The following is a 22,033-nucleotide window of genomic DNA, read 5'->3' as shown; positions in this document are numbered from 1 at the left end:
CATTGTACAGGTATAAATTGTGTGCACAGAGCATGCCCTGAAAAGCTGACAATCCTAGGGCCAGTGTGCCGCTCTTACTCCTATTGAATAGCACCTTAACCCAACAAGACATCCCCCAGAAATCAGTGGGACTGCTCCATGAGTACTACTAAATGTGAGGGGTGGGGGCAGCATCTAGGTCTCATTTATCCCACACTGTCTGAGCAGGCTTTACATTTAAAATAAACAGCTGTCATTAAGATTTAGCATTACATATACAAATACGTGGGCAAAAAAAAAAATGGCAGCATAACGGAGTCTCTGATTCAGGAAGCATCCAACCCCTGGAGCTGTTACAGGTTGTTTAAAAGCAAAATTACGAGGAGATTATTTATTTCACCCCACAGTAGAGTGCCTTGGATGAAGAGGTGGGTTGATTCAGTCAAGGTTCGCTGTCTAACTTTTAGAGCAGTGGACTGGGAGTCAGGTCTCAGAGGTCCCAGCTCTGCCACTGATTTGGATGATTACGGACTGAACCATTTAAACTTCTGTGCTTCAGTTTATCCACTGGTAACATAGATTACCGATGGGCTAAAGAGGTCACTGTTTAATCTGGCAAATCTTTGCATGGATTATGGCCTTTCAAATCCAAAACCAAGGGTTGTTAGGGTCAGAGCTCTATTTTATCCATACCAAAGGTTGTAGCTAGGGTATGGTTTCATAAAAGATTCTGGTTCTGGCCCTTATCTATATTGAACATAAACCTATCACACAGGACTATTATGAAAATCAGTGTTTAATAAGCACTTTGAGAGTCAAATATTAAAATGTGCTATTTATGCCAGAAGCATCATTATTTACCTTTAGAATTATCAGTGGAACATACTAGGACAGTAGGAAAAATACTGCTATTGAAACGTACGGTATGATGGTCATAATGGGAACTATACAATAAAAAATAAATGTTTTTACTGAAACAATTCCAGATCACTTGGGAATATAATTCTCCAACCTGCTTTCTGATCTATCCAAACCTCATTATGCAATTTTCTATAGTATCTTCTTGTAGCAATGGCCAATTGTTCATTGTACCAAATATATAAAGTACTCCTGCACTGGGCCAGAGAGAGACATTTTAATTATTATTCATACTCAATAATCCTCAGCCTTGACATACCCAGAGTGCACATCCTGCAACCTCCATCTCAGTGAGAAGCACTCATTACTAGCCTATACCCCCAGTCATCATCATCTTCCCATTTAAATTTAAGAATTATAACCTGTTTATTGCTTGGTGTGCCACATGCTTCAGAAGCAGATTTCCATTTTACATCATGCAAACAATTTCTCCTTAAACAACCAGCCAGCTCCTCTGGAATGTGTTTCAATATATCTAATCTGTATTCATTCTGATTTGCAAGTATATAGAGAAATTTCATTGGAATGGATCATGTTTCTCAGCCTTTCATTCAGACAAGAAACAGACTCTTTTCAGTTTACAAATATTCAGGTAAATTGGCTTTTTTCAGTTGCTGTCTTGGATGAGAGGTTTTTTGCTATCTTCACTGAAATAGAGATTCTGTCAAGGTAGCATATTATGGGCTCAATACATAGTACTTCCTTCACAACTGGCTGGGTACAATATCTTTTTTTTAGTACATAGGGTTTCATTGAGCTAGTGAACACATATTCAAGACAGAAATGAACAGGGATCTGTAAGGGAAAAGTTTGGATCTGTGCCTAGCTGTTACAGTGATGCTTGCAGTATAAGAGCTGTTGTGACAACTGGTCTATAACTTTTGCCTGCTTAGGAATTTACCATGGAAAGTAGGTCATGTTATTTTCAGTAAAACATGTTATTAACAGGTGCAAGAGAATCAGACAGAAAAACTAAATTAGTCAAAATGTAATAGGCCAAGTTGATATGATTCAAGGACTGTGTTAAAGTTATACTTGTTAAAAATAGGAGACGTGGAATCAGAGGTTAATGAGCCAAAATTGGCATATCTGATATTAGGCCTAATTGGAGGTCAAAATAATGATGGGATGGGCTATTCCACTCGTAACTCCCTTTTGGGGTCCTTAAAAGAAAGAGATTTTTGTAGGGAAAGTACAAAAGAACAAAACGGAAAACAGACAGAAAGAACAGACAGACTCTACTGGAATGAGCTTCGCCAGCATGGCTGCCACCTCCACCTTTTCCTGGGAACCCAGCCCTTCATCATCCTAATCCTGATCAGAACAGGCCAGAAAGAGAGGGACCCAGGTGACATTGCACCCCTACCAGCTCCAGCTGAATCCCAAACTCCACATGGGATTACTGCTATTATCATCCTTGATCCCATCTAAGAGACTATCAAACAAGACTTCTAAGACTTTAACAACAACAGCACCACCAGCAGTTCTAGGCCCAAAGAGTTTACAATCTAAGACAACAGGCAATGAGTAACAAATAACTGGAGGTAATAGGGGAGTAACGATAAAGGTACTGTGAGCGGAAATGTGATTATGTAGCCTAGTTGTATGCACAGATCGTTTTGAGTTTGCTAATTTTAAACATATATAAGATAAACTATCAGAACTATAAGAACTCCCTTACTGGCCCTCTAGCCAGCCATCACAAATTGTCCTTTCCCATAAGCATCATAGTAGAAAAGGAACTTGTGAAGGGACTTCAAGGAGGAAGGAAGAGTGGCTTTACAGCCTTTTTCAGTGAGGGTGTTCTGTCCTTCTGCACAGACGGCTTCAGGGAGGGTATTCCATGAATGAAGGCTGGCATGGAAAAAAGACGGGAGGAGTTATTGGAAATGTGGACAAATGGACAACAGAGGCTGGTATCATTGGCAGAATAAAGAGTTGGAAGGCAATATGACAAGATACAAGAACAAGTAAGTAAGGAGGGACAGAGGTGTTAGAGACCTTAAAGGTGAGCGGGGTGGGGGGGTGAGCCTGTATCTGATATGGTAGAGAAGACAGAGCCAGCACAGAAACTAAAGCGTGTTCTAACATAGATGGAGCTGAAAAGGGTTGTCAGTAAGGAGGAGCTTCCGTCAACCTAGGAGATGATGAGGGTCTAGACAAAAGGTTTAATGGTGTGAAGAGAGGGGAAAAAATGTCAAGACATCCAGGTAGACATGTTAGAGAGAAATTGAAATATGGAATTGGATGGATTGAGACACTAGAGAACAACTGTGGAGAAAGATGAGGAGTGGATCAACGATGAAGTTCTGAAGGACACCACCAGAAAGAGGAAAAGGGGAGCAGCAGAACCTATCAGAAGAAAGACTGGTGCAATGACTACAGAGGCAGGAGGAGAACCGGGGGAAGACAAGAATCACAAAAGCAAGGGAGGATAAAGTTTCAAGAAGGACATATGGATGCAGTTACTTTGAAGCAGCAGTTATTTTGAAAATCCTGCTCCGCACAGTACAAAACTCTGTAGAATGCCCCCTACTGTGGTTAGTTCAGTAGGTAGGAGAAATAAACTGCACTGTGGCTGACAGCTACCTGGAGACACACATGCATGTGTGGCACCACATTTCTTTAATTAAGGCCTTCTTCTCTCAAAGTGATAGCCTCATTATTTTACTAAAGAGACTGAACATCAGCAGTAGCAGATGTTTGAATAAAAGGGGTCCCTTTTAATAGCATTCGGTTTTTTAAGTCCTTCATCTATAACCTGTATAACCTATAACCTGTGCACTCTCATCAACAGGTTTGCTAAAAGACATCACATTGTCTTGCTGTGTCTTTTCTAACCCTGGGAGTCATGTTCTCTTCAGTTTCTACACAATTTCCTCTTAATCTGTGTGATATACTGTTCCTTTCACTTCTGTATTAATCAGGCTCTATCATTCTATCTAGAATCTTTAATCATGTTATTTAACTGATGTAATCAGTACATGGCTGATGTAGTAGATTTTGTACCTCTGGGCTCTGTATTTATAGCTCTGTTGTGCTTTTTTTATGTTCCATTGAATTACTTGGGGAAAAAAAGATCACTGGAGTATCTCTTATCAATAGTGTACAATTAGTCCAATTAAACAAATCTCTTAAAACCTGACCTTGAAGTTTTGCTGCACCCCAACCAAATGTCAACAACAAAAAAACATTGTTTCCAAGCTACAAGAAAGCAGCATGTTCTCTATTTGAAGGTGGCTCTTACAGAGAAACCAAGGTGAAAAATTTATAATCCTACAGTAATAATAGAGATGGTAGGTAAATGTGACATCTTTCAAAGGGACTTTTCCTAGTTTTGAAATGCAAATAGGCACTCAGAAGAAAAGATTAAGGTTCTGCTTTATTTTAATCTCTGTCTCTGAAAGAGAAAGCTCTCCGCTCTTGGCAAGAGGACTAGAAAATCCTTTACAAGGATGCAACTGCATGCTGTGTGCTTCATGCATGCATCTTGCTTCCCAGCACAGAATTAGGAGACATGCTATAGGCTGAGTTTGGGGAGAGGTCTAGTGTGTCTGTGTATTGGAATGTCAGTATCTACTATATTTCAGAGAAGCCTGGAATAATGGGGAAAGCCAACATAAAAAAGTTCAGTTGGGAATATTCTTCCCAATGTGCACATGCCTGCTGGCTGCAAAACTGAAAGATAGTATGAAAGAATGCTGTGAGAGCACAGGCGGATTAGTGACCATGTGAATGAATTAGCACTGGTCTGCTGTGAGGGCTGGCTCAGTGAAGGGAGATAATTCAGCTTTCATTTTAACAATGTTGGTCACAATGTTTAGCACTGTAACTGTAATGTAACTGTCAGGGATCTTACCTCCTTCCGCATGTTTCTCATCCTTGACACAAGTAGCATGTAAAGACCCAACTGGATCACAGAAACATGGCCGGCATGGGTTAGGGTCATCTGGTAATACCTACCAGAAACAAATACAAGTACAAAAAAAAAAAAAAAAACCAGTGAGTTTCAAAGCTAAATCTTACCTTTTAAAAATTAGAAACTGGTACATAAATTTTAAAAAACAACCAAAAAAAAAAAATCAGGATCGAATCATGCTGTTAGGGTTAGGGTTTGTTTCAAAAACTGAAACAGCATTGTTCACTCAGTCTATTAGTTTGTTATTCAGTCTGCATGTTAATCTTAGCAAATTTTTACCAAAGAGACGCTCAAGTAATTGAGGCCCCAAATTTAGTTTATTAAAGGAATAGAGTTGTATATAAACTAATGTTAACAGAAATGTTTTTATAATTTTTTTAATTACAGGGAGTGAAAGCATGCTTTAGTTTTTAAACCTCTTTGGGTTTCTAGTAGCTAAATTCTGCAGCACTGTGATAATGAATGAGAAGCATGGATTGAAACTTATTGTAAGTGGAGTAGTTCAGTTACACGGTCCAAGACGAGTGAAAAACAATAAACTGCAGGATAAATGAAGAAAAGTGAACACTAGACAACTGAACAATTTGCTTTCACCTTCCCTTTTCCCATCTTAGAAAAGGAATCACAGACAAGACCCACATTTTATTATAACAGTATGCAGAGAAATCTAGGTGTACATATTCCATCATTCTCTTTTTCCTGTGGGCAGCAGAGGATTTATATGGAAGGGGATGGAACTTATATTGATTATGACTGGCAAGTGCAATCATATTTCCCTCTGTGAGTACCCCATCATTTTGGGACCCCATGTAGCTGTTCGTTTCAAGTGTCCTTAAAGTCAGTTGACCTCTACTTGGTGTTGCTTGATGAATTGGGCACAAGCAGTAAAGAGCTATCATGTTGGTTGTAAAAGCTTATTAACACTTCCATTCTGTGCCTGATCCCCAATAACTCAGGGGACAAGACCCAACACAGATTGAACCCTGTGTATCCTCACCCTTATTCCAAGATTCAGCATTTTGACCATTGATAAACCAACATCTCTGAACACGGAAAGCTACCAAAACCACACTGAACCTTGAGAATATTTTCATAGTCTTTTTCCATTATTAGGAAGAAAGAACATTCTCACAGTAAGACAAAGAAGTTAGAGTGGTATTTTCAAAAGTTCCTAAGTGACTTAAGAGCACAATTATTATTGACAATCTATGAAACTTGTGCTCCTATATGTCTTTCATGCACTTCTGAAAATACCACCATATGACTTGGGAGGTGAGAGTTCTATTCAAAGGCTGGTCATACTCTTTCTTTGTGACCTTGGACAAGTCACTTAGCCCTACATTTTCAAAAGTCTGGCCTTCCTACTCTATTTTCAGAAGCTTGTCCACATTTTCTATACTCACAATTGACTGTGGACACAAAAATTACTAGTTGGAGAACTGCTTAAATTTTGCTCCAAAATCAGTTTAACCATCCAGCTGCTGACAAAAGACCAAAACTCTTTCTTCTACATGCTTTGAAGACAAAATGCAACCTTGCTACATAGGGGGAATTTTTAATTTTTTTCATTTGTTGTTAGCCTCCATGGTAGTAGAGAGAAGATCAATCAGGCCCAGTGGCCAGACTTTGCTGAACTGAGGGCCACAATGATAATGTACCAGGAACCTCCAGGAATCCAAGAGGCACATCTAAACAGAATAGAGAGCAGCTCTCTGGATCTTTAATACAGAGTGAAGACAGCTCATGGAGATAACAGATCCCAGTATGCCATGCTTCTTCTCATGGCCTCAATTCAGACTGAGATGGAGCATCATCTTCTAGAATTTATGGTAGCATTTCCACAGACCATATCTCTCTCTACTGAAGTGGAAGGAATCCCCAGGATATATTGTAGAATTTTGTTGACTATGTCTGGTTTGCAACTGCATTTTGGCCATGCCTGATAAAGGTCAGGTGATGCTAACAGATTAAATATAATATAGCAGTACTTCTAAATCAAAGAGCTTAAACCAATTAGAGATTCTCCTTTCTCCCAATTTCCTCACCACCCCCAACAACTACAGCAATATCTCTCTGCTTTCTGAGAGTGTATGTTGAAATTCTCTATGATGCAAAAGCTGTGTTTGCAGGATTGCATCCTCCTTTAATTCAAACTGAAGTACTAGCTGGAGGCCCTGACCTTAAGTACATTTCTTCATATCAACACAATTTGCTTTCATATTCCTGTGAACATCTACTTTACAGATTTCCAACTGTGAAAGGCGACTAGTTGGCTGTCAGAATTAGAACTTAACCTTCATAAAATGGCAATCAAAAGTGTGTCTTCTCTACTTAATAAGCTAACTCCCCACACAGAAGTGATAGCTTGAGCTACTTAGAAGCGACAGCAGAGCATACTTTACCCCTTTTGGCCTGAAGTAGCCATCAGTGCAGGTCTCACAGTTTATGCCTGCAGTATTGTGTGTACAATTAATACACACTCCACCCCCAGTGTATTCTCCATGGATATTCAAACTCCGATTTCTGTCTGCAATATTCTGATCATAGTAACATTCCTTAGTCTTCCCATGACAATTGCATTCTGAAAAAGAAATAACTGTAATAGCAAACCTCACACCCAGGCTACAGACATGCAGAAATAACATTTTTACTGAAGTATTAACAACATCCTTTCATCATTTTGACATCTGTACCATGAACATGCTACAAGATACAAGGACTACAAAGAATCTATTGAGATGTTAAAACTGTTAGCAATATTAACATTCACCAAAGCTAAAAAGGAAACTTAATGGAAGTACTTCATCTACATATAATGCGTGTTGGAGATGGTCACAACAAAGACTTTGAATCCACACTTCTTCAAATTTCAGGACAGTTCAAATTTGAATCTTCAGATCCAAAATTGCCCCCCCTTTGGCTTTTGTCCCAGGCTGGACCCAAAATTACAAGAGGACAATATTCTGGTTCGTTTCATGAGATTTTCACTATTAAAATGTGTAAAACAGTCTGCAAGATTTCAGTACTATTGAATCAACCCTTTTTTCATGATTTGGCCTCAGACCCCAAACCCTAGGCTCAGCTTAACCGGGATCTAAACTCCACCTCCCTGGCCAACCTCTAATATTTTCATGTGTGTTATAAACGAGTTTGGTGCCTGGTTTGTACAAATGTAGAATTTTGGTAATTATCAGTTCCAAAATTTAATAAAGAGGAATCCCTGAGCCAAAGCCCACTGAACTCAGAGGGAGTCTTTCCATTGACGTCAGCATGCTTTGGATCAGACTCTGTGGGCTCGTCTGCACTATTTAGGTACATCCCTGCACCTAAAGGGCTTCAAAGACCATTAGAATAAATGCATCTGCACTCCTGTAGCCATATGAACACTCATGTACAGTAGTATTACATTTTAATAGGTTCAGAAATTAAGGTGCTTTGTGAACATCAGTGTTAACTATTATTATTAGAGATAGGAGAAATTCCAGCTTTTTGAACTTTGTTTTCATTCCAAATCAGAACGAAAAGTTGAATATCAATATTTTCCAGAAAACGTAAATTTAGAAAAAATGATTTGGAAATATGAAATTTCATTTAGATAATGTTGAAACATTTCATATAAATATATAAATATCTTAGTCAAAATGAATTGAAATTAACCATTTTTACCTTATCGAAACAAAATGAGAAAGTCAAAACAAATTGTTTTGATATTCTCCTATTGAAAATTTCACCAAAATTGACATTCTCACAAAACATTTTAATTTTGACAAAACTCTATTTTTCGGTGGAAATCTGTTTAACCAAAACTTTTTCAACCACGTCTATTAATTATATGGTTAAATATAGCATAGTGGATCTAAACAACATGTGGTTTACATTTACAATCACTTGCAAGTGTTATTTTGAAGTTAAATGAATTCTCCAGAGGCTTAAGGACTAAATACTACTCAGAGTGACCAGGAGTTAAGCTAACACTTTTTTATTTTGCTTTGCTTTTTTATAATTTACCTTCACACTCAGACTTGACCAGGAATGTCCCAGCTTGCCAAGGCTTTTGATGAAAACCGGGACAGCAATGATCACAACTGTCTCCACATGTGTTGTGCTCACATTCACAAGTAGATCTCTAATTTACATTAAAAAAAAAAAGAAAACAAAGTACTAACACAGCATGATGTTATAACAAAGCAAAGACAAGAGCTTTGAGACAGGTGGAGGTTAGGAATACATGCAAACCAGTCCACCTATGACTGACAACCTCTCTTATATTATCCGGTTTTCTTCAATGGTCCTTTACAATCTATTCATCATATTTTTATAATGATCTTAAATATTTCAGACCTGTGCCTTTCCAGCAATACATTTATGCAAATTACTGCAAGCAAAGTGATCTACAACGGATTACAGGTATATTTCATTTTTTTTTAATGTATTATAGTTTTAACACAATTCAGACAACGAATATTTGCACAGTGGCAGAACAGGGTACTTCACCCCACTGCAATTGACATTAAAAAAAAGAAAACAAAGTATTGCATAGGCAGAACATCGAAACAGAATTTTCTGGAGAACGCTTTCTAATTCTGCAATGTTACCATCACTCTTCCAAGGCAAGCCTAATGGAAAGGCAGAGCTCTAGGGTTATGATTGTAGTCTGACAGTTGTTCTTTGAGAATAACTGCAGAAATGGTTCAGCATTTGTTATGCAGATCTTATGAAAAAGGCCTATAAGAATAAAACCAACAGGATTCTATAGAAATTACTCAGAACTATAGATATTTTTACAGAATGAGATTTTTCGAGAGGGCTTTTGAAATATCCTATTTCACTGTATAGCAGGGATATGATTTTCTATTAAATTCTATAGGATGGTTCAGAATCCTATAGAAAGATTATCATTTTCTATTAAATTCTACAGGACTTCTCCATAAGGGAAAGCTGGGTGCGATCTCACACTGTTGAATGCTAGTAGCATTACAGATAAATTCAGCAATTTCATTTTAGTGTTAATGTGTGCATACATGTGTATGGAATTGAGAAGAAGCTGGAGAATCTGCCTTAAACTGAATTCCTTGTTTGATTATGTTCTGATAGAGCTGAACTTGAGTGGAAAGCTAAAAATATAGAAAAAGAAATTATAACCATTAAATTGGTGATGTTTGTTTGTTTGTTTGTTTGAGAAGAATCATGATGAATACCATGGAAGGAATAGAAAGACTGAGGGCATTCAGTTTCCAAAGCTAAATCATGTAACTTCCTGTCAGTGCTGGAGAGTTTCCAGAATGAATGGATTTATTCAGTCTTTTTTTTTTAATGAGAAAATCTTTCACTGTTACTGTGATGGTGGATTTCAAAGTCCACCATTCTGACTGCCAATGTTATTTCACCCTGACACAGGTGTTGGTTATATTGTCTAAGTGGGGAACAGACATCAATTCACAGAACTCTGTCAATGGGGAATATTCGTTCTCTACACCATGAATAAAGAGCCTAGAAATATACGTACGTTAGTTGCTGGATCCAAAGGACAAGCCTTTGCATGGCCAGAACAGATACACATGCCTCCAACAGATATATCTTTTACAGAATAATAATACTGTAAGACAAAACAGAGAAGGAATTGCCAAATGGATTGCAAGCTGCAGGTGGCCAAGTACTGAAACTGCTTATTTTATTTCCTTTTTATTTATTACAAAAACAGCAGATGGTATGGTAGGTAACTGCTTCCTGAACATCAGATTCAGGCCTCAGTGAAAAAGAAAAGGGATCAAATTCTCTGCTGGTGTAAACTGTCATTGCTCCATTGAAATCAGAGGAGCTGCACCAATTTATACAGTCTAGAATGTGGCTCACAGTTCACATACAGCACACAGATATAGAAAACATAAAGGCTAAATATTCAGAACACAAAAGAGCAGGTCATATATGTCGATTTTACCCCTGTGACGGAAGAAAGCTCAGAACCCATGGTGAAAGTACACTAACAGTAATGGTACAAAATCACTCAGCAAATACATACTATGTGTTAAAGGAAGAACTGTTTTTTATTTTTTTTTTAAACAAATGCTATGTAACAAAGGCCTTTAGTCATTTCAATAAGGTAATGCTTTCACATGCCCCGGACAGTGAGAAGCACAGTTAAAATCTCCTGCTGGTCTGCAGATTTACCTGATAGGAAATGGGGGTGGAGAGAAGGGAGAGTTCCCTATCCTGATTAATGTACTTATGGTCTGTCAGTCCACCCACTGACCATTCCCTTCCGATTTTGGTGGGGATAAATGGCCCAGACAAAAGCAAGGAGTGCATCCATGGTGGTGAAAGAATACCTGCAATATCCTTCAAATAAACAGGCTTCAGTAGGCCTGAAACTGCTTATATATGGGGGAGATTTATGGCTGGTCTTACAGATCCCACACTAGATCCCCCAGATGCACGTAACCATGCAAAACTTAATTAGCAGTAGCACTGCTGCAGGAGATTCACGAGAAGACTGACGACAAGGTCTGGCTTGGCAGGGACCTCTCCCCCAGCCTAATTAGATTGAAAATATCCCCTAACTAAGCTGAACACTCCCACTCTTCTTAGTCTTTCCTCAGATGGAAGTCTTCACATTCCTCTGATATTTGTCACTGCCTGTCTCTGCACACCTTATATTTCTGCCATATCCTTTTTGCGAGGAGGGAGCAGAACTGAACACTGTTCTCCAGATGAGGACATACCACTGCTTTACCTAAAGGCATTATAATAATTTCAGTATTACTTTCCATTCTAACATTTTTAAACCACTGGTGCATCATGAACAAAACTTTTTCACTGAGCTATTGCAATGTCTTTTTTTATGAGTAGTTACAATTAATTTTAAACCAGCAAAATATATGAGCAGTTCAAATTATTCCTTCTACTGTGAATTACCATGAATTTGTCAAAAGCCAATTTCAGTTGCCATCTTGTTGACTATTCACCTAGTCTGGTTAGGGTCCACTGAAGTGCCTCACATTTTTCTATAATCTTGGCTAGTCTGTGTAATTTTGGGTTATATTAAAATTTTCAAATTTTGCTAATTCATTACTCACCCCCTTTTCCAGGTCATTAATACATTAAACAATAGTAGATCTAGTATGTAACTGTAGGGACATATTTAAAATTGTCAAACTGTTGCCATATTGAAAATTGACCATTGTTGCCTAACCTTTGTTTTCTGCCATTTAGCCTAAAGGTTACTCTAAACATATGTCAGCCAATATGGCCCCAAAGGGTCTGTTGGGGCAGCAGGGAATGGGTGGGTGGGTGGGATACAAGGGAATAACAGTTATGCCCTCTTTCCCCTGTCCACACCATCTGGATGCAGCTGCCATAGGTAGGAAATAGTACAGAAACCAAGGTGCTAGTTCTAGCTACCTGTGGATCCTCCTACTGGTGCTTGAGCAGCACAAGGCGGCCTTATCTAGATGATTCAGTTGTCAAGCCTGCCTCGTTTAGATCAGCTGTGCATCCTGTCTTGAGATATGAGCAATTAGCTTCCAGACTATTACTGTCTACAGTTAGGAACTATTAAAATAAATAACACTCATAGCAATGGAAGAATCATTGTTCCACCTTAAAGACATATTGTCAGTAAGTGGGGAAGGGTAATCAGATTTTGACCTCAGGGATTTACAAGGTTTATTTTCCCCTCACAAAAATTATTCCAAGTCTCTTCCCCCGACCCCAAACTCTCAAGTTTACCTAGTTGCCAGCTGGTGTTCACACAGCTGGGAAGTTTCCTACAAGCACTAGTGTAACACCGGACAAAGTCCTGAAACTTTAGCTACCAGATGGAATATGTCTTTGAAATGACAACATATAGAGTAAAACACTAAACGATGCAGAGATGAGAACGAAAGCACTGCACGCCTCCTTTCCTTATACACTAAAACATGTTTTAAAACGGATATGAATAATAATAATGAAAGAAATATCTTGATTAAAATGTTAACGCCAGTATGATCCAAAGGATATTGAGGAGATGGCATGAGGGGCAAAAGACATTATCTGACAACAGTCTCCTGCAGATCATCTGTACAATAATCCCACAAATCTTTACAGCCAGAGTAGCACTGCTTCTGGTTCTTCACGTTAATAACACCATTAAACTAAACATATAAACAAACTTTCCCTTCTGCTGAGGTGAAAAAAAAAAAGACTGAAGAAAGGGGAGCTATTTATTTGCCACTGGGAGTTTGACAGCAAACAGAAGCTATTCATATTCTTCCAAGATTTCCTGTGGTGATCAAAGGCAGATACAATATTAGTAAGGATAGTTCAGCATCTATTATACAGTTCTATGCCTTTACCAGAACTTACCCTCCTTGTAACTATGTGGTCAATTTCATTGGGATCTTTGTGTGCAAACATCATTAAATCAGCATTCAGTGTCCGTATCCTCTGAAATCTCAGTCGAATAAAGCGAGCTGAGGTGAATTCCAGCAATACTTGGGAAGGATCATCAGCACTAGGTCGTCCATTGATCAGTGATGTGTGAATCTAAAGACAGAATTATTGAAATGATCAGATTAAATGAATATTGCTTGTGAAGATGCCAGCAAATGTCACAGTTATGGTGTAAAACCAGATAAGGAGGCAGGAGACCATGTACTATTTCAAATATTTTCTTTTTTAGAAAGCAAATATCCCCCTGCCTCCAAAAAACTGATTTATTGTATATTGAACAGCTTCTAGAACAACTGGCTCCAACCAATATATAAATCATAAATAATAATATGTCCAAACCTAATGCAGATAAATTCTCCTGTTCTAGACTGACCTCCTATTAAGTCATTGGGCAAGAAATTTAAGAAAAGGGATTATGCGGGAAGTGTTCTTGGAAAAGTTCTGCCAGAAGAAAACATCACATGTAATAAAATACCATTCTTGAGCACTTTGTGGAAAACCAAAACATTTTACTCTATGGTCTGGAGTGTTAACTTTTGATTGGTGTATCTTTATTAGATGATTTCTTGAGGTCCCTTCCAGAAACTACATTCTATTATTCTATTACTAGCTGATGAACAAAAAGAACATGACTCCATTTTCAGATCTCAGATTGAATACGCAGGGCTGGAGTGGAGAATGAAGGAGTTGTAGCAAAGTGACCATGATAGGGTTAACTAGGTTGCCCAGAGTGTTACAGGATAGAGCCTTGCTTCACTCATCCCTGACTTCCTTTTGAAAGTAAGAGTTTTCTCCCTTCCACACCAAAGTTCCCTCTAATTTTTGACAGGCCATGTGCGCAAAAAATTTCTTCTGTGCAAACTGTTGTACTTCTGTGCAAATTTCTGTGCACACGGTGTTTCGCTGTGTGCCTGGGGTTTAGGATCTGTGTGTGCGCGCACACACGCACAATTTAGAGGGAACAGTGTCCCACACACACTTTGAGGCAGTGGAATAAAGCAGCATATTCCTGCCTACAGTCCTGTGAGTCAAGAGTTTTGTTTTGTTTTGTTGGACTGAGCACTTGCTTTACAAAAGGATTTATCTGTATTATTTTTATGACTATCATATTCACCTGAGTTCATTTGTTTGATATAATCCTGCCTGACTGAATGGAATTAAATCAAAGGATGCTGCCAAAGGGGATGTAAACAGGGAACAATAAAATGACCAAGATCAGTTACCACCAGAGAGCATATCAAGGGATCTTACAGAAACCATGGGGGACCTATTTGTTGGGAAATGACCATTTACCTGTCTCCAAGCATGCTGGCAGATTAATTTTTCTCAGTTCTGAACCTATGATCAATGGGGCACTAAACTAATAAAGAGCCTGAGCTTGAGAGAAAGGAGGTGTGAGCAAGCAGCAGCTGTTCAGTGGGAAACATGAATGAGAGAGAGAGAGAACTGCAGAGGAACATGCTTCCAGTCTGTCTTTTCCAGCTCAGCGACAAAGTTAACTGGGCTAGGTGGTAACTGCTGAAACTTGCAAGGGAAGGATAAAGTTTAGGTGAGACCAGATACCTATAGATTTTTGTTGTTCAAACACTTCTCTGTGCCTGCTGTGTACTTTTGGGTGAATAAACAAAACATTTGGAAAGAGAGAGGCTGACACCCCGGTATCTAGTCAGAGATGGTAGAACTGTGGGATACCACCCAGAGAGCGGTGAAGGTAGCAGAACCTGTCACCTGAGTGATACCCTTGAGAGGGGCTGTATAAGATGCCACTCAGCCTGTAACTGTGACAGTATGCTGGGAATGGGGGGGGGGTTGTAGCCTTGTGGGAAGAGTGCAGAAAAAGTGCCTACAGGAGAGACTGGGGGAGATTACCGGTGCCCCTGAACATTACAGCTGGCAACTAGAAATGACACCTTTTTACTTACAAAAAGGCCAAGTTGAATCTGGAAGTCATTGTGACATGGACATGGAGCCCCCATAATGGTAGTTTTATAGAATGCTTTTTCAGAGTAAAACTACACTTTAAAAGGCTCCATGGGTCTATCTGCCAGGAACCCATCTCTTCTGTAAGCTAACACAGTAACAGTAATGATTTCCATTTATGCTGTATCTTTCATACAGAATGAACATTAAGAACTATATAATCCCATTTTAAATCTATATACGCATCACTTTACATACCCACTCAAATGTAGCCACCTCTTTGGTGAAATGTGGTGCCTGTTAAACATTGCACACCAACACTACACCTCGGTTTCGGAGAATAAATGAGGAGTATGTTATCAAATTGAATGTGTAGGGGGAATTTAGGTAGGCAAAATGTAATTACCCAAATAATTTCTCCTTCTTTTCAGCATCTGTGAAGAAATCATTAATTTCCCCCAAGAAACATTTTAGAATCTCCATTAATAGTGCAGACTAAGATGTTCCTACTTCTTAGAAGAGATCAGAGTACCTAGGAAACATTTGCCATTAAATCAGGAATATGAAGCTAGAATTATAACTATGACTCATTTAAATATGTTTTTTAAAAAGAAGTTTCAGCTTTTGACTAATAAAATATTGTTTCAATTTAACACTTTTATAATAAGATTTTAGTGTTTTTCAAGAGCATACATTCATTTTTTCAAACTCTTGCACTTCCTGAAAGCAGTATTAGCATGCCGGACGATACTCAAGGAAAGAGGAAGATGTGGTCCTTGCCCAGGGAGGTTGTTTTGCCACCAAGGTGGAAAATGTTTTCGGCACCTCCCGAGCCCAGTGGGGGGGGGAAGGCCAGGCAGATCAGCAGAGCAAAAACAAACAAAAACTGCCTGGAGGATGAGGCCCACCCCTTCACCCCAATGTTGATTAGGCACCCAGAGCGACAGCCCCTGTTCCTGCCCCAGGAGCTTATGATTCATCCCCAAGAACTGTCCCAAACAGTCTAGAGTTATCTGAGGTACTTATATGGCCTCCATTAACATAGTATCTGAGCACCTCGCAGTTTTTAATGTATGTCTCTAAGCCCTGTGAAGTAAGACAGTGCTAATATCCCCCTTTTACAGATGGGGAGCTGAGGCAGAGAGAGACTGAATGACTTGCTCAAGGACACACAGGTATTCTGTGGCAAAGCTGAGAATTGAACGTGAGTCTTTCAATCCCAGACAAGTGCCCAAACCACAGGGCCATCCTGACAAATAAAACCCCAGTTAGGAAACAATCTCATGCTTTTCACATCTTGCAGTTGCATTTATTAATAACCAGTTCAACAGGTCATTGATTTCATTGGAGCACTTTGCTGAAATAGGTACTATTCAATACAAGGGTATCAGAATCTGGCCTGATGTCTGCAGTGATAGCTGTATGTCCTCAAATAGTTCTAGCTACCAAATAAACTCTTTTCTAGATTCATTTTGGAGTCTAAGCTCTTTTACAACTACTGCACATCTGTCTGCTGAAACCTCAGTCACATTTATCTAAACAGGGATTTCCTTGTCCTTCCTTTTCTAATAGATCTTGTGCTTGGAATAGAGAAAAATTCCAGTGATGACCTTAAAGCTGTCTGTAAAGCACCTGTAGCTTCAAAGGGGACTTTTTCTCTCTGTTTTAATGAAATAGACACAACACTTTTGCTTCACATGGCAGTATGGTTTCAACTTAAAATCAATGCAAATTTCAACAAATAAGGTTGTTTCTTATTTTAAATCATGCAAATTTTCTCATTTAAATGAATAAACCATATGATAGCTTCTTGAGGAATTCAACAAAACAGTATTTCTTCTACTCACAGCTTTGGTATTTGAAGTGAGCTACTTTGCCAAGCAATCTACTGAGTGCAGTCAGTCCCAAGCTGTTTTGGGGATATAAAAAACCTCAGCTGTTTGGCTATGTTGCTCAAAACCTTCACGTTCACTTTCCTTTCAAATAAACTATATCACTGGCTGGAATGTTTTCACTGGTGCAATATCTATATGCTGATGGTTAAATAAACTAATCTAGGTCCTGATTTTACTGGAAGCTGTAATTCTTTTGTAAAAGATGAATGCATCTCAGTTGGACCTGTCTCAGAGATGCATTAGGAGAATACCAGCTCTTCAAAGTAACCTTTGTTTACCAACATAGCACCCCTTTGTTCCACTCCTCACCAGTTTACTTTGGATTTCATAGTAAAGCCATTGTCATATCAAGCCTGGTATACTACCTAAGGCAAGACAGTGGGTAGTACTTGAGATATTTCTGAGGAAGATGAATATCCCCCTTTATACATCTTACCAGTAGTGCAATGGAAGGGGAAATTCCTTTCTGGCCCCTGCAGGAAGCTTCTATCCTGAAGCATAACAATAAATTATTGAGGAGTGGGAGGCAGACATTTTATTCTTAAAATTATTAAAAGCAGGACATATTGTGAAATATTCCTGAAACATTATGCAAAAGCATTAAATATATGAAGATGGATAATAAGCAGTATAACAGTCAAATGAGTTTTATACAGTTATTTGGTAACTGTATAAGGTCCCGTTTGCTGGTTATCCAAATATTTTAGCTCAGCTACAACATACCTGATTTAACCCACCATTTTGTCTAATTATTTCTACTGGTAGTTTTATTTGCTGCAACCTTCAATAATGGAATGATGGAATAAACCCATTGTAAACAATTCATTTTCAACTCATTTAAATTACTATTGGCAAATCAATCCCTTAGCAGCTAGTTCATGGAGCCTAACTCTGTGGGTGTTTCTTCACATGAGCTTTTAAATTAGGATCCTAAGCTCATAATTTCAGACATCATTAGAGTTGTTTTCAAAACAGAAAAAAAAAAGACTGGAAGCACACGTAACAGATGATTTCTAACCAGATGATTTCTCATAGCCTGTGTCATAATGTTCCTACATAAAATAGTTAGAATTCCTTTATCTGTATAGTACATAGTGTATTAAACAGAGTTTGCAGCATTTCTAATAAATATGACTCTCTTAGTAAATTAATAGTTTATTATACCAAAGACCAGTTCCTATTCTTTGTATTGTTAATGACTACAGAGCTGCTTGAAATGCAATGCTTTGAACTTGCAGGAAAATGTCAAGGGCTGTGCATGCAGACTCTAACTCAGCTAACTCATTCCCCCAAAGAATACAGCCAAATATCAGCTTAATGAACTGTTTAGCAAATAGTATTGTGTCATTGACAGCTATGCCCTACAGCTTAGGCTAAATAGGACTTCCTCTCTTCAGTTCTACTTTGCTTGCTTTTGTCATCTTCTTGTTTCAATTGCACCTGAAACTTAAATTGCTTCCCCTAGCCATTCCTCTTCTACAGTACTGCAATTCTTGCATTTGTCATTTTTGGATGAAAAATAATTTGTCAAAGACATTGTCCTCCATGAGATATTTAAACAGATTGTTACTTGTCAAAGCAATAGTTATTAATAAATCATAGTATAATATGGAATTCAATTCTCCTGAAAGTATATTTGTCATTTTCCCTTTGTTGCTGCAGCAACTAAGACGAAACATTATATTCAGTTGAAAGTTTCAGCAATAGTTGTGCATATCTACACCTACAAAGGATTTAGCCAACAGACACAAAGCACCGTACCCTTACAAAGACAGCCCTGCTTGGTTCTGTACTATTGGCTTCTCAGAATATACTTGTAAATGTTAATCTCATTCATGTTACTCTGCAGACTCCTTAGCCCCTTAAAAAAAAGGCTCTTGCTTCTTTTGTGTTCAGGACTAAACAGCAGAATGTGCTAAATTGGTTGGGGGGAAAAGGCTGAAGGCTCATCTCTTACAGGAAGTACAATTTTCTCAAAAATGCAAAATTCTGGAGCCCTTTTTATATGTGGATTGTGTTTTTTAAGGAGATTGGTAACAGGATCTAGAATCTTCAACCTCCAGGTTGCCAGTTTGAGCCTTTGTTAGTTTGTCAGCAATTCAAAGTTATCATTTGTTGGCTATTTGGTGCTTGATCCAAATTCCCTTGAAGTCATTGGGGATCAGGCCTTTGATCCCTCTGAAAAATTAATTGGTGGTATTGGTCCAAGTTTACAGATGGCAACATCGCAAAACTACTGCCTAAACTGGTAGTTTTAGCAGTCAGGCTAAGGACTGAAGGTATGGCTACACTGCACCTAGACACCTGCAGCTGGCCTGTGCCAGCTGACTCAGGCTCACAGGACTCAGGCTAAGGGACTATTTAAATTCGGAGTAGACACTCAGACTGCAGCTCGAACTCTGGGACCCTTCCATCATCCTCGAACCAGAGCCCCAGCCTAAGCCCAAATGACTATGTAACCCACACTCCTCCTGGGTGTGGCGTTCTGTCCCATCTAGTGGCACCAAGACTACTTAAAGAGAGAGATTAATGAGTCTGCTCTACCGCCTCAGCTAAGAGCCATACGGCTTTTAGCTCATGCAGTGGAGGCGCATACACTAAGCGCCAGAGGTCCCAGGTGTTCAATCCCACCCGCCAACAACCGGGGTCTGTCAGTGTTACATCCACACTACATTTAAATAGGCCCTTAGCACAAGCCTCACAAACCCAGGCCTGCCACAGGTTTTTAATTGCTGTGTAGACATACCCACAGAGAACATAGAGACTGCACTAACTACTGCCTCATGGCAGTGGGAGCTGTAGCGCATAGCACCTCTGAACATTATGCAATAAGCTCTTGCTTCTGCAAGTGGTCCCTCTTCACCAGGGTTGAAGCACACTGGTGTTATGAAGCTTACTCTACCTCTTATCTCGTACTCTGAAGAAAGTACTTCAGTCTCTGGGGTTATCAGTCTGGCATCTTTCACAAGCACTAAAAAATTCACTTTAAAAATAGATGGCACATTTCCCAAATATGACATAGTTTTCATTAGTTCACGATAATTTTCTTTCAATGGTTATGAGCTTATTTTTATTATTATTATTGGACAGTGATCGTTAAAGAAGCAAACCATTCCACGAGCATAGCTATACAAAAACAGACAAGTATTTATTAAATTATAAGTTTTCTTAAGGGAAATACCAAAAAAAAAAAAAAAAAGTACTGATTCACAAGTTTAACCAACGGGGGATCTAAATAATGATAAGAGACCTCTCCCCACCCCATGCTCCCCAAATTTGCTGAGTCTTGATTTCACTTGTTCACCATGAGGCCGTTCTGTGATCCCACTGCATATTCCATAAATGTCCTAGCATACCTTCTGATAAGAGAGCATTTATGGTGTGCACTGTGGGATCACAGAAAATTCATGGCCAGAGCATGACAATGACTAGAGGAAAGAACCCACCTGAACTTGACCAGCTTTTTAAGCAGTTCTGAGGGGATCCCAAATACAACTACTGATGTAAAAGATGGGGAGTGTGAGCATTCAAAGGATCTTTTCTTTAATAAAGGGTAAGGAGGGTGGGGATAGTACAAAAACAGTGCATTTAAAAACACTGAACAAATACACCTGCTACTGAGTATTGTTACATAAACTGCACTGATGTACCTTACATTATACCAACCATGCTTGTTTTGAGCTATGATTTGCAAGAATGAGTGATTGGGGAAATTTAAGTAACACATTGTGCTTTTTCTTTGTTTTTGTATTTCAGTTCCATATGTGGAGGAGCCAGTTACAATCACAGTACAAGGCTGGAGCGTAAGCTCTATCCAAAGTGCCAGAACCTGTGTCATTTCAGCTGGAATATAAACTTGACAAATAGTTTTGAAAAAACAGATGGGATGCTCTTGAATGGGAAGCGTTCGATGCCTTTTAAATCATTTATGATGTTTTAAAAACAAAAAAGGAGAAGACACAAGACATTCTGCTGTAGAACATGAGCATTTTTTGATCCCTCTCCCACTCTAATCCAGGTCTTTCCAAATGTGGTGTTATTTTATGGGGGCTAATAGAAGAAAGAACAGAACAAATCCATTTCTAAGTAGTACAGAGAGAACAGCAAAGGTCAGCAGTGGTATCATAAATCTGTCTAAACAAACTAATTTGAAATATGGCAGATTTAAAAATTATAGCCATCGAAACAATTATATCTTTCTCCTGACTTCTTTCACTAATTGCTGTAATATTACAAAAACTGTAGCACTTACTCAGAGTGGCTATAAATACAAGTTCTGACAGTGTTTTGTCAAACTTTTAATGAGTTTTTGTAATTCCACACATTTAAAAGAATATGACATAAAGTCCACTATAAATGTATAAAAAAGTGACCCCTTTTCCTCCTCCTGCCCTTTGTTTCACTCTCCCTTAACTCCTTTCTCACCTGGTGCTAATGAACATCAGCTGCTCCTTCTCTTCATCTCCCTAGCTCCCATCTCCTCATCTATCTTCTGATATTTCCTCCAGTCACCCTACCACACACATGCCCAGCACCAAACCAACCCTGTCCCAGCCCCCCACTAAGTCTTTCTTGGATTTTACTAATCAACAAAATGAAACAAGCAACCACATTAACTCATTCACATCCTCCTCTACACTGGTTCACTTTGGGGCCCTATACAGTACTAGATTAGATAGACAGAATGATAGATTTACTTAAATCCATCTATCAATTGATCTATCTAAGTAAATAATAAATGTTATGAAAAGTAATTAATGATCCTATTCAATATACATGACATTTTCTACTGTATATTTCAGACAACAGTGCAGGGTATTCAGATATCCATTCCCTTCAAGTATCAGAGTAACAGCCGTGTTAGTCTGTATTCGCAAAAAGAAAAGGAGTACTTGTGGCACCTTAGAGACTAACCAATTTATTTGAGCATAAGCTTTCGCTCACGAAAGCTTATGCTCAAATAAATTGGTTA

The 22,033-nt window shown here is 38.7% G+C and overlaps 1 protein-coding gene across 3 annotated transcripts in view; it reads right to left on the bottom strand.

Annotated features, from left to right (window-relative positions):
* Positions 1-22,033, bottom strand: part of LAMA2 (laminin subunit alpha 2) — a 455,577-nt gene that overhangs the window by 258,181 nt on the left and 175,363 nt on the right. For all 3 annotated transcript variants that reach the window (XM_073337269.1, XM_073337270.1, XM_073337271.1), the window contains exons 5-9: positions 13,160-13,339; positions 10,323-10,412; positions 8,825-8,942; positions 7,219-7,397; positions 4,757-4,856 (exon numbers count right to left, since the gene is read on the bottom strand). In XM_073337269.1, the coding sequence (XP_073193370.1) occupies positions 4,757-4,856; positions 7,219-7,397; positions 8,825-8,942; positions 10,323-10,412; positions 13,160-13,339 (667 nt within the window). The remainder of the gene's footprint in view (positions 1-4,756; positions 4,857-7,218; positions 7,398-8,824; positions 8,943-10,322; positions 10,413-13,159; positions 13,340-22,033) is intronic.

The sequence above is a fragment of the Lepidochelys kempii genome, chromosome 3, assembly GCF_965140265.1.
Source record: "Lepidochelys kempii isolate rLepKem1 chromosome 3, rLepKem1.hap2, whole genome shotgun sequence".
NCBI classification, from domain to species: Eukaryota; Metazoa; Chordata; order Testudines; family Cheloniidae; genus Lepidochelys; species Lepidochelys kempii.
This window is presented reverse-complemented; position numbering and strand designations above follow the sequence as displayed.